The sequence below is a fragment of the Panulirus ornatus genome, chromosome 39 (genome assembly GCF_036320965.1).
Source record: "Panulirus ornatus isolate Po-2019 chromosome 39, ASM3632096v1, whole genome shotgun sequence".
Taxonomy (NCBI): Eukaryota; Metazoa; Arthropoda; class Malacostraca; order Decapoda; family Palinuridae; genus Panulirus; species Panulirus ornatus.
In genome coordinates, this window is record NC_092262.1 from 12,813,983 (window position 1) to 12,825,998 (window position 12,016).

Here is a 12,016-nt window from a genome sequence, read left to right on the forward strand (position 1 = left end):
CCTTGTTCCCCTTCAACCCTTCTAATAGTTCCCCACTAGCTACAATGCTAACTAACTGCACTATGGTCATGTAAGTTTGGTTGCTTTTTTGTAATATTACTTTTACATGCATTTAATGTATACTTGTAAACAAAGGACTTTTTGTCCTAACCATGTGACAACAAATTTGTTGGTGTTTAAGGGTCAAAAAGCAGTGATAGGTATTCAATGGGTAGAGGAAACACTTTTTTTCTTGTGTCATGAGTAACATTCTTCCTTTCTGCAGGTTTTTATTTTTTTTCCAGATAAGAGCAGTGCAAACTAAGGAAAGGAAAAGAGCACATAGATCAGACATTTCCCCGTAGGCAGGTTAGTGGAAGAATGATGTAACTTTATGGATTCAGAAAAGGCATTAAGTTACAGAATACTTGTAGAACATACTAGCTTGCATGAAGGAATTACAAATGCTTATACCTTTTTTCTGAGGTAGTGTGTGTGTTTTAAGATAGTATTGGGAAAGTGGTTTGCAATAACAGATGTATGGATATAGAGTCACCATGGTTGGCTTGATGTTTTCATAAATGGGGTGTTGGGATAAGAGAGGATGATGTGGAATGAAAGAAACATGCATGACTGTTGTGTAATGTAAGACAATAATGGAAGCTACCTCATTGCAGTTTTTGTATAGATAGCTGTGATTCTGTGTTGAATCGGATGCAGGAGTTACATACAATGGTAGGAGCATTAGGCAGTAGTAGTAGGTAGGAGAATTAGAAGTAATCATTAGGAACATTAGGTAGGAGCCTCTTCAAACACTGCCCTAGACTTGCCCTCTGCCAATGACCTGTTAAGGGTGAGGCACTAAAGGCTAAGAAGCAGCACTCGAGTTCTTTAGTTGTGGAGACTCTGTTGCCGTGGCCACCCCTTTGAGAGAATTCCAATTGGAAAAGGTGTCAAAGATATTGATAGAATACATTGGTTTGTAACTTTGGTGTTGGGAAAGCCAAGATGAGATTAGTCTCACAAGGGAGATTTGGAGGTGCACTGAGAATCAAGGTGATATCAGGAAGAATCTAAAGTACAAATTTGAAGCTTGCATGGTAGCATGCCTGTCCCAGCTCAAATGCATGACTGTCGTAAAGCAAGGGCATGGTAAGAGATGGAATACCAAGTGCACAGGATGCCAACGTAAATGCAGATATGAGCTCAGTATAACATAAAATTCTACATACTGTATGGACATTCAACATTTACAGTATTAATTAGGTCACCTGCAGAGTAAATGGACTACAGATGTAAGTATACCATCCAGTCAAACTTGATGTTTTCCCAACATACCTATTTTTTCTCTACACTAATAAAACACTACGACTCTTAACTAGCATTGTTGGTGGACTTAATTGTACATGACAAACTTTATCTAAATTTGTCCAGCTTACATGACCATAAAGGCTGTAATATTGGCAGAGCAGGAGACATCTTCATTAGCAATATCCTAAAATCTCAGTAGATCAGACTAGGACATGACTGATGTCGGCTGCCACTTGAAGATTAATTTATAGCTTACCTGATATTTTAATAAACATCTCTTAATCCTTACCTCTGTCATTAGATCAATGGAAAAATAAAATTTGCCACATTTTTCACTTAAAATTTGTTTCTCGTGAATCCATCTGACACACTGGGGCCTGTGTGCATGTGACAGATAGATAAGGCATCTGCATACCCAGGACAGAACCTCAAAAAATTAGTGTCAAAGTCTTGAAGAAATTACCAAGGAAGAAGTTGAAAATTAATGTGAAGAACATGCAGTGTACACGGTAAATCAAAGAAAGGTCTGTGGGGCCTGGTTCTGGACACGGAGCTGTGGTTTTGGTACGTTGCTCATGACAGGTAGAGAAAGGATGTGAGCAGATACAGACTATCTTCATATGTTCTTGGCACTACCTCGGTAACATGGGAAATGGAGATCAAGTATGAAAAAAAAATGCTTGTGTATTTGAATGGGTGGATCTGTAGGAATGGGGAATTGTAAGTCTGTGGCCACAGTGGGAATCATAGGGGCTGAGGTAAAGTATTGGGTAAAAGGGCTAAGGTCCTAAGAAGGAAAGATCAGAATCTGAAACAGCAAAGATGGGTATATTTAAAGGTATGGTTATCAATTCAATACCATATGAATATGTCTTGAACCTTGAACCCAAAGGATATGAGAGGGTGGCTGTGTTGGCAATGAAAAGCTCAAGGATGAAAGGTGCAACACAAATTAACTAAACTGCATAAGAAAGAAGTGTTAGAGAGAGGTGGTGTAGTGGTAAGCAAACGCAAATTGAAATGGCCAACCAAGGGGTGCTGTAATGGCTTACAGAAAGAGTGAAAATGTTTGAAAACTATGCAAAACAGTTTGCTCATTTTCCCATCCTACAAAAATAACTATGTTAAATGGCTAGAACAATAAATAGAGGGATTAAATGAGACAGTAATGCAAATCACTGGAGACAGATTGACTCAGTGGTTACTTATGTAAGAAAGGGAGCGAGCAAGGTCGACTGAAGAGATCGAAGGATGGAGTGAAGAGGGGTGTAGGGTATTAGTCTAATTATTCAGTAGGGGTGGGAACTACATCCATTGGGGTAGAATGAATTAAATTGATGTGGTATAGGGAGCTGCGTCACCATGTTGTCAATGGATTAAAAGAAAGGCAGCTGAATCGCAGAAAATTCACTGTGGAGACCAGGCTTAGGTTTTACTGCATCATATATGACAGCTTGGCACTGAATGTGTGTGTAACTGAGATGCCTCTCCAAGATGCTACTAATTACGGTAGAAAAAGGAAGCAAGATGAAAAAGATCAAACTTTTTCATGCTTGACATTTACCACATCAGTGAGGTAGCATGGGAACAAATGATGAAAGGCCTCACTTGCTCTCATATATTTTTTAGCCATCATGTGTGATGCACTGAAACCACTGCCCCCAATCTACAACCAGGTTCCACAGACCTTTTCACTGGTTTCCCCAGGCTGCTTCATATAGCCTGGTTCAGTCCACTAACAGCACATTACCCCCTGTATACCACACTATTTATGTAAACTTACATTTCAGGAAAAGGAAAACTCCACAAGTTATAATTTATTTAATTTGCTATCAGGTCTCCTGGGTATAATATGTATCCAAAATTTGGGAAATTCTGAAATCCAGCATATACTGGATTTGAGATGTTCTACTGTACTGCATAATCAACCTGCTACAATCATTAAAATGAGTAACAGAAGGTAAACAAATTTTTCATTAGTCCTTCAACAGAGCAGTAACTATTTTTTTTACAATGAAAAACTATGGGTGTGTAATGCTACATGTTAATACACCAGTGGACGGTAAAATTGATAAAATAGTGTTAAATTTATTACATAACTGTACATTTGCCAAGCTATAAAGTTAAAATCGTATTGTGCAGGATGTGTGTCATTATAAATAATAAGCTAGGAGTTTAGCTGTCAAACTTAACACTGTAAATGCACAACAAATTAGCAATATGTAGCAGATTACACCAAGACCGTATCTTTGTATATTGAGTTGACTTTCCATAAATTTTTTGTGTCCATTAAACAGAACTATGTGAAATATAGTTACATTAATTACATCATCAGTTATTAACACAAGGTTCTTTATAAATTAATCTACATTACATAAATAGCATCATTAGATGCAGCTTAATGAACATGACGATGACTAAATTGCCAAAGGCACTATACTGTACGGAAACAATGCAATCAGTCACTTTCTAAGATTTGTTTCAATCTTTTAACTAATGAGATTAATATTTAGGAACTAAATTAGTAAAGCTTTGGAAACTATCCATGTGAAATATACTATTTCTGAAATTCAATGAAATAGTGATTTTTAAAATTTTATACTGCCATGACCACCCCCTTGAGAGAGTTCCAGAAGGGCTCAGGCATCAGAGATATATATAGAATAGATAAATACAAAATATAAAAAAAATGCAACATTGAGTGTGTTAACCCCTTCGTAAAAATACAGACTGCATACAAATTACAAAAACCACAATGATTGGCACAGTTCACACTGGATCACCCAGCAAGCCTAACTTATCATTACCTATAGCATTACATACTTATAGCAGCACACAACTATTCATATTTATATATATATTTATATTTATTCATTCATACTGTAGATAAGAAAATAACATTAATGATAAGAAATATAGGGCATGAAATAATTTTACTATGATGTATATTTGTGAACACTTTTTAAGTTATCCTTAGTAGACTTCTCATGTTTAACTCTACTAGCAACCAGTTCCAGCACATTTAGGGAATACACCTGTCTACCTATCTATAGCATGCACATGATATAGGAATGCACACTTCATGTAATTAGTCTAGAACCATGAAGATACTCTTCACTTGCCACCACCATACATGGGATTCTTGAATGTTGATGTGGCTTGTTTGTATATGGGGTTTTCACCCTGCGAATGCAAATATATATTTCATTATTAAAGTTACTTTGGTTTTCATCAAGAAAACCAGGCAAATTTATTTTCCAATAATTAGATTATACATTCCTGAACATCATGAGCATCTATTCTTCTTCATGTTTTTTTTAATAAAAACTTTGGTTGTCATGGAGAGTGGCAAGAACTGCTCTCTTTACTAAATAATTATTTATACACTAGTAAAAAGAAAAAAAAGGGTGAGAAGCTGAAAACCTACAAATCTCTTCCTCATCAAGCCTGAATAAATCTCAACAGTAAGATTATTATATATATATTATACTTAGTTGCTATCTCCCACATTAGCGAGGTAGCACAAGGAAACAGACAAAAGAATGGCCCAACCTACCCACATACACATGCATATACATAAATGCCCACACACACACACACACACATACATACCTATACATTAAAACACATACATACACATACATATATACATATATACGCTTCACATGCCCTGGTTCAATCTATTGACAGCACGTCCACCCCGGTATACCACATCGTTCCAATTCACTCTGTTCTTTGCACGCCTTTCACCCTCCTGTATGTTCAGTCCCCGATTGCTCAAAATCTTTTTCACTCCACCCTTCCACCTCCAATTTGGTCTCCCACTTCTCCCCGCTCCCTCCACCTCTGACATATATATATTCTCTTTGGCAATCTTTCCTCACTCATTCTCTCTATGTGCCCAAACCATTTCAATACACCCTCTTCTGCTCCCTCAACCACACTCTTTTTATTACCACACATCTCACACCCTTTCATTACTTACTCGATCAAACCACCTCACACCACATATTGTCCTCAAACATCTCATTCTTTCAAACATACCTACTTTGTTCTCCGAAATAATGTTCTCGCCTTCCACACATTCTTCAACGCTCTCAGAACCTTCACCCCCTCCCCTACCCTGTGACTCACTTCCGCTTCCATGGTTCCAACCGCTGCCAAGTCCACTACCAGACATCTAAAACACTCCAGTTCCTCCAGCTTTTCTCCATTCAAACTTACCTCCCAATTTACTTGTTCCTCAACCCTACTGAACCTAATAACCTTGCTCTTATTCACATTTCCTCTCAACTTTCTTCTTTCACACACTTTACCAAACTCAGTCACCAACTTATGCAGTTTCTCATGCGAATCAGCCACCAGTGCTGTATCATCAACAACAACTAACTCACTTCCCAAGCTCTCTCATCCACAGCAGACTGCATACTTGCCCCTCTCTCCAAAACTCTTGCATTCAACTCCCTAACAACCCCATCCATAAACAAATTAAACAACCATGGAGACATCACACACCCCTGCCGCAAACCGATATTCACTGGGACCAATCACTTTCCTCTCTTCCTAGTCATACACATGCCCCACATCCCCGATAAAAACTTTTCACTGCTTCTAGCACTTACCTCCCACACCACATACTCTCGATACCCTCCACAGAGCATCTCTATCAACTCTACCACATGCCTTCTCCAGATCCACAAATGCCACACACAAATCCATCTGTTTTTCTAAGTATTTCTCACATACATTCTTCACAGCAAACATGTGATCCACACATCCTCCACCACTTCCGAAACCACACCATTCCTCCCCAATTTGATGCTCTGTACATGCCTTCACCTTCAATAAGTATATTATTTTTATTATTATCATTATCTTTATGCTTGACTGCCATTTCCCTCATCAGTGAGGTAGCGCCAGGAAACAGACGAAGAAAGATCCATCCACTTGTATGTACACATATACACATACATATCAACATATACATGCACATACACATACACAGACAAACATAAATACACATGTACATATTTATACTTGCTTGCCTTCATCCATTCCCAGCACCACCCAGCCCCAGACGAAACAGCATCTCCACCCCTGCATCCGTATAAGCTATAGTATATACATACCGTATCCCATCTTGCCATCATTCGTTCCTTCTCAAATCGTGCAAACTCTCGTCGATCATGGATAGTGGTGAGAACCTTCCACATGAGCAATAAGGCAAGTCCCACAGCAACAATAGCACCAATTACTCCAAGTACAATTCCTAAAATGAGAAAAGAAATAAATTCAATGAGACAGTATGCCAGTGCCTATATTTACATATAGCATACCTTATCTGTTCCAGGATCCCCTTCTCTGGGTACCCATAGCACTTAGGAAATCAGACAAGTCCACTGTGGGATGTGTGTAGGACAACTAAGGAGTGCAAGTTAACACATCTTTCAGTGCGGAAGCTGCATCCTTGGCATGAAAAGTCTTATATGTTGAACTGATGTTTATACTGTTGGAGAGATGAGTGGTGTTGAAAGAGTACATGTGAGAGAACAACTAAAGCATGTGTGGGAAGTATAGTTTCACATGGGTGTGAGTGGATCTTAAGATTCACTGAGGAAGATGGTAGTTTTGTGTACACAATGGGTGGGGAAATCAGGAAAGCAGGAATAAGTTTTTTTTTTTTTCAATAAAAGAAATGGTGACTGGCTATTTAGTTGCTTTGATAGGAGGAGACAAGATATGCTAAAAGGAACTGGGTGCTGAGCATGTTGAAGTGGGACTGTATTGGGAGAATTTTTGTTTCACTCTGCGAGCAGATCCCCACTCAAAAAGGGTTACATCCTGAGCATGAAATCACCTTCAAGGAGGCTGTATCAATATTAGCAGATGGAAAAAGTGCAACTTGGGAGAAGACCTTCTTTCCCTAAAGAAGCCACCAAACTGTAGGAATCCTATGTGGGCATCATGAAGTCCCATCAGATCTATGACTGTCATCATCAGACAAAGTTTTCTCAAATCAAACTTATCAGCACTTGTCACTGATTAGCAAAAGCAATAATCAGGGTTCTACCATGATGAACAACTACCAGTAGCTTCTGTCCAGAAAAGTTTATGGTTGGATGACTGCCCTGTAGCCAAATGTAGTCAATGGGTGGCTGAATCTTGGTCTTCGAAAAGGTCACTCTTACTAAGAACATTTCCTCCTAAGTAGGCCTAATTATTTTCATCTTCACACATTCAACACAGTAACTATATAATAAAACAAAAATACGATCTTAGTTTCAAAATAATAGGCAAATCAGTACAGAATAAATGAGAACATAATATGAATCACAACATTAAACTTCAAAATCAGGAAAAGTAAGACAATAACTTGAATTACTAACCAAGAATGTCGAGTTTGGCTGGGCACTCGAGAGTCTGCTGCACACGCACATGAGGGTCCTCGTTCTTAGCATACCAATATACAAACTTAAAGCGGCAATCATTTTCATCATAGAAGCTGCAGAATCGTTCATTCTTTCCCGCAACTACAAAAAAAGTCATGTTACTATAATAACTTCACAGTAGCAGCATTAATAGTCTTACAGGTAAAGTTATTTCTCCTCTGCACTATTAAATATTATAAACACGCTTCTTAACTACTACCATATTATTCCAAATTTAGCATTATTTCATTTGAAGTCTTCTCCAGAATAGAATTTTAATGGAGACACCTGTGTCACTATATGCATGGCTGCATGCATGGGCTACAGTAACATACTTTAACTCACCCTGACTGAGGTTTGCTGGGCAATGAATTGGGGTAAAAAATCTACAATAACTACAAAAAATTCACAAAGTAGCATTTATCACTTTATCCTTAAATGTTGAGAGTCTTTAACTGATATTGTGGAACTGTAAAGAGCTAAAACCTAATGGTTACATTCAGTACTTTCTAGCATGGAGAAGATATATATAAAAAAATCTAAATTATTAATGTAAACTTTTACATTCTGGCTTATTTAAAAGTTCATCCATCTATTTACATTAATATCACTGTCTGAAATTTCTCCCATACAAGTTTCCTCCATTAGTACTAAAAAATTCATATTTGACTGAAACTCATATATTTTCTGCACAATTAGTACATGTTACATGGTAATGCAACACCAGATATTTCATATCAAGGTTAAGTATCCTCACTCTTAAGTGATCATGGGTCAACATAATATAACCAATCCTCACTTGACAAAAGATTGCCCTAAAATAGTATAATGTCTGATCATTATCCTGTGGAGGCAAAAGTGAAGATTTGTAGAGGTTTTCAGAAAAGAAGAGAGAATGTTGGGGTGAAGAGAGTGGTGAGAGTAAATGAGCTTGGGAAGGAGACTTATGTGAGGAAGTACCAGGAGAGAATGAGTACAGAATGGAAAAAGGTGAGAACACAGGAGGTAAGGGGAATAGGGGAGGAATAGGATGTATTAAGGGAAGCAGAGATGGCATGAGAAGCGTGGGAGGTGGGCAGATTAGGAAGGGTAGTGAGTGGTGGGATGAAGAGGTAAGATTGTTAGTGAAAGAGAAGAGAGGCATTTGGATGATTTTTGCAGGGAAATAATGCAAATGAATGGGAGATGTATAAAAGAAAGAGGCAGGAGGTCAAGAGAAAGGTACAAGAGGTGAAAAAGAGGACAAATGAGAGTTGGGTTTAAGAGAGTATCATTAAATTTTAGGGAGAATAAAAAGATGTTTTGGAAGGAGGTAAATAAAGTACGTAAGACAAGGGAATCAATGGGAACTTCAGTGAAGTGGGCAAATGGGGAGGTGATAACAAGTAGTGGTGATGTGAGAAGGAGATGGAGTGAGTATTTTGAAGGTTGTTGAATGTGTTTGATGATATAGTGGCAGATATAGGGTGTTCTGGTCGAGGTGGTGTGCAAAGTGAGAGGGTTAGGGAGAATAATTTGGTAAACAGAGAAGAGTTAGTAAAAGCTTTGGGGAAGATGAAAGCCGGCAAGGCAGTGGGTTTGGATGGTATTGCAGTGGAATTTATCAAAAAAGGGGGCGACTGTATTGTTGACTGGTTGGTAAGGTTATTTAATGTATGTATGACTCATGGTGAGGTGCCTGAGGATTGGCGGAATGCGTGCATAGTGCCATTGTACAAAGGCAAAGGGGATAAAAGTAAGTGCTCAAATTACAGAGGTATAAGTTTGTTGAGTATTCCTGGTAAATTATATGGGAGGGTACTGATTGAGAGGGTGAAGGCAGGTACAGAGCATCAGATTGGGGAAGAGCAGTATGGTTTCAGAAGTGGTAGAAGATGTGTGGATCAGGTGTTTGCTTTGAAGAATGTATGTGAGAAATACTTAGAAAAGCAAATGGATTTGTATGTAGCATTTATGGATCTGGAGAAGGCATATGATAGAGCTGATAGAGATGCTCTGTGGAAGGTATTAAGAATATATGGAGTGGGAGGCAAGTTGTTAGAAGCAGTGAAAAGTTTTTATCGTGGATGTAAGGCATGTGTACATGTAGGAAGAGAGGAAAGTGATTGGTTCTCAGTGAATGTAGGTTAGTGGCAGGGGTGTGTAATGTCTCCATGGCTGTTTAATTTGTTTATGGATGGGGTTGTTTGGGAGGTAAATGCAAGAGTTTTGGAGAGAGGGGCAAGTATGCAGTCTGTTGTGGATGAGAGAGCTTGGGAAGTGAGTCAGTTGTTGTTTGCTGATGATACAGCGCTGGTGGCTGATTCAGGTGAAAAACTGCAGAAGCTGGTGATTGAGTTTGGTAAAGTGTGTGAAAGAAGAAAGCTGAAAGTAAATGTGAATAAGAGCAAGGTTATTAGGTACAGTAGGGTTGAAGGACAAGTCAACTGTGAGGTAAGTTTGAATGGAGAAAAACTGGAGGAAGTGAAGTGTTTTAGATATCTGGGAGTGGATTTGGCAGCAGATGGAACCATGGAAGCGGAAGTGAATCATAGGGCAGAGGAGAGGGCAAAGGTTCTGGGAGCATTGAAAAATGTGTGGAAGGCGAGAACATTATCTCAGAAAGAAAAAAATGGGTATGTTTGAAGGAATAGTGGTTTCAACAATGTTATATGGTTGCGAGGCATGGGCTTTAGATAGAGTTGTGCAGAGGAGGGTGGATCTGTTAGAAATGAGATGTTTGAGGACAATATGTGGTGTGAGGTGGTTTGATCGAGTAAGTAATGAAAGGGTAAGAGAGATGTGTGGTAATAAAAAGAGTGTGGTTGAGAGAGCAGAAGAGGGTGTTTTGAAATGGTTTGGTCACATGGAGAGAATGAATGAGGAAAGATTGATAAAGAGGATATATGTGTTAGAGGTGGAAGTAACGAGGAGAAGTGGGAGACCAAATTTGAGGTGAAAAGATGGGTTGAAAAAGATTTTGAGCAATCAGGGCCTGAACATGCAGGAGGGTGAAAGGCGTGCAAAGAATAGAGTGAATTGCAACGATGTGGTATACCGGGGTCAACATGCTGTCAATGGATTGAACCTAGGCATGTGAAGTGTCTGGGGTAAACCATAGAAAGTTTTGTGGGACCTGGATGTGGAAAGGGAGCTGTGGTTTCGGTGCATTATACATGACAGCTAGAGACTGAGTGTGAATGAATGTGGCCTTTGTTGTCTTTTCCTAGTGCTACCTCATGCACATGCAGGGGAAGGGGTTGTCATTTCATGTGTGGCGGGGTGGCAATGGGAATGAATAAAGGCATTAAGTATGAATTATGTACATGTGTATATATGTATATGTCTGTGTATGTATATATATGTATATGTTGAAATGTACAGGTATGTATATGTGCGTGTGTGGACATGTATGTATTTTACATGTGTATGTGGGTGGGTTGGGCCATTCTTTCGTCTGTTTCCTTGCGCTACCTCGCTAACACAGGAGACAGCGACAAAGTATAATAAGAATAGAAAATTTTTTTCAATATAGGGATTGCTAGACTTATGATATGTCTTTTTCCATACATAAAAAACATGCCCTTCATTTCTGTAACATAGTTTGAAGAATTTTTTCTGCACTGTCATCACTCAAATGCACTGTAAGAAAATGGATGCATTCGTGCTAAAAATCCACACTCTACACATTCATGTACCTTCAACCCAGTCAGTGACATTAATAGTAAAGTTGGCAAAGACTTCACCATTGATGCTCCTAAAGAGAAGAGAACATAGACTACACAAGCCTGGTTTCTCTGACAAGGGCCCCATCTCATAAACACGACACTATTCACAGTCCTTAAAGTCCTGACGCTTTAAGTCTATGCCACACATCTACAAGAAAATACAGTTATGCCATTAATGTTACCTTAACACTGAGATGACATCATCCTGTCTAAAGACTACACCTACAAGTCTTTCAAGACTCAGCAAGTAGACTTATGACTGTCTTTAGACAAGAACAAAGAAATTTTATCCATGATGTACATACAGCACAGGCCATGGCTAATAAATCTGAACATCAGTTTAGGGTAACAACTCAATCCTTTGCTGTAAATATACATCACATATAAAAGAAAAAATTAATTCAACAAGAACAACTCACCAGCAACAGGTACAGTTGTTGCATTGAAGAGTGTGCAGTTGGCGATACATTCCTCTGGGGAGAACTCACCCGTCTCAAACACTTGGCACTGTACACAAGCCTTGAATGGTATGCACTTGCCCCTGCATGTCTGAGGTGGGGATACACACAGCCACAGTTTGAAACCAAGTCA

The 12,016-nt window shown here is 38.8% G+C and overlaps 1 protein-coding gene across 5 annotated transcripts in view; it reads right to left on the reverse strand.

Annotated features, from left to right (window-relative positions):
- Window positions 1-3,098: 3,098 nt before the first annotated feature.
- The window catches only part of mys (position-specific antigen beta subunit myospheroid), a 38,951-nt gene continuing 30,033 nt past the window's right edge, over window positions 3,099-12,016 (reverse strand). For all 5 annotated transcript variants that reach the window (XM_071685133.1, XM_071685135.1, XM_071685134.1 and 2 more), the window contains 4 exons: window positions 11,845-11,974; window positions 7,677-7,820; window positions 6,420-6,559; window positions 3,099-4,473 (listed from right to left, as the gene is read on the reverse strand). In XM_071685133.1, coding sequence (XP_071541234.1) covers window positions 4,405-4,473; window positions 6,420-6,559; window positions 7,677-7,820; window positions 11,845-11,974 — 483 coding nt within the window. In that variant the 3' untranslated portion in view covers window positions 3,099-4,404. The remainder of the gene's footprint in view (window positions 4,474-6,419; window positions 6,560-7,676; window positions 7,821-11,844; window positions 11,975-12,016) is intronic.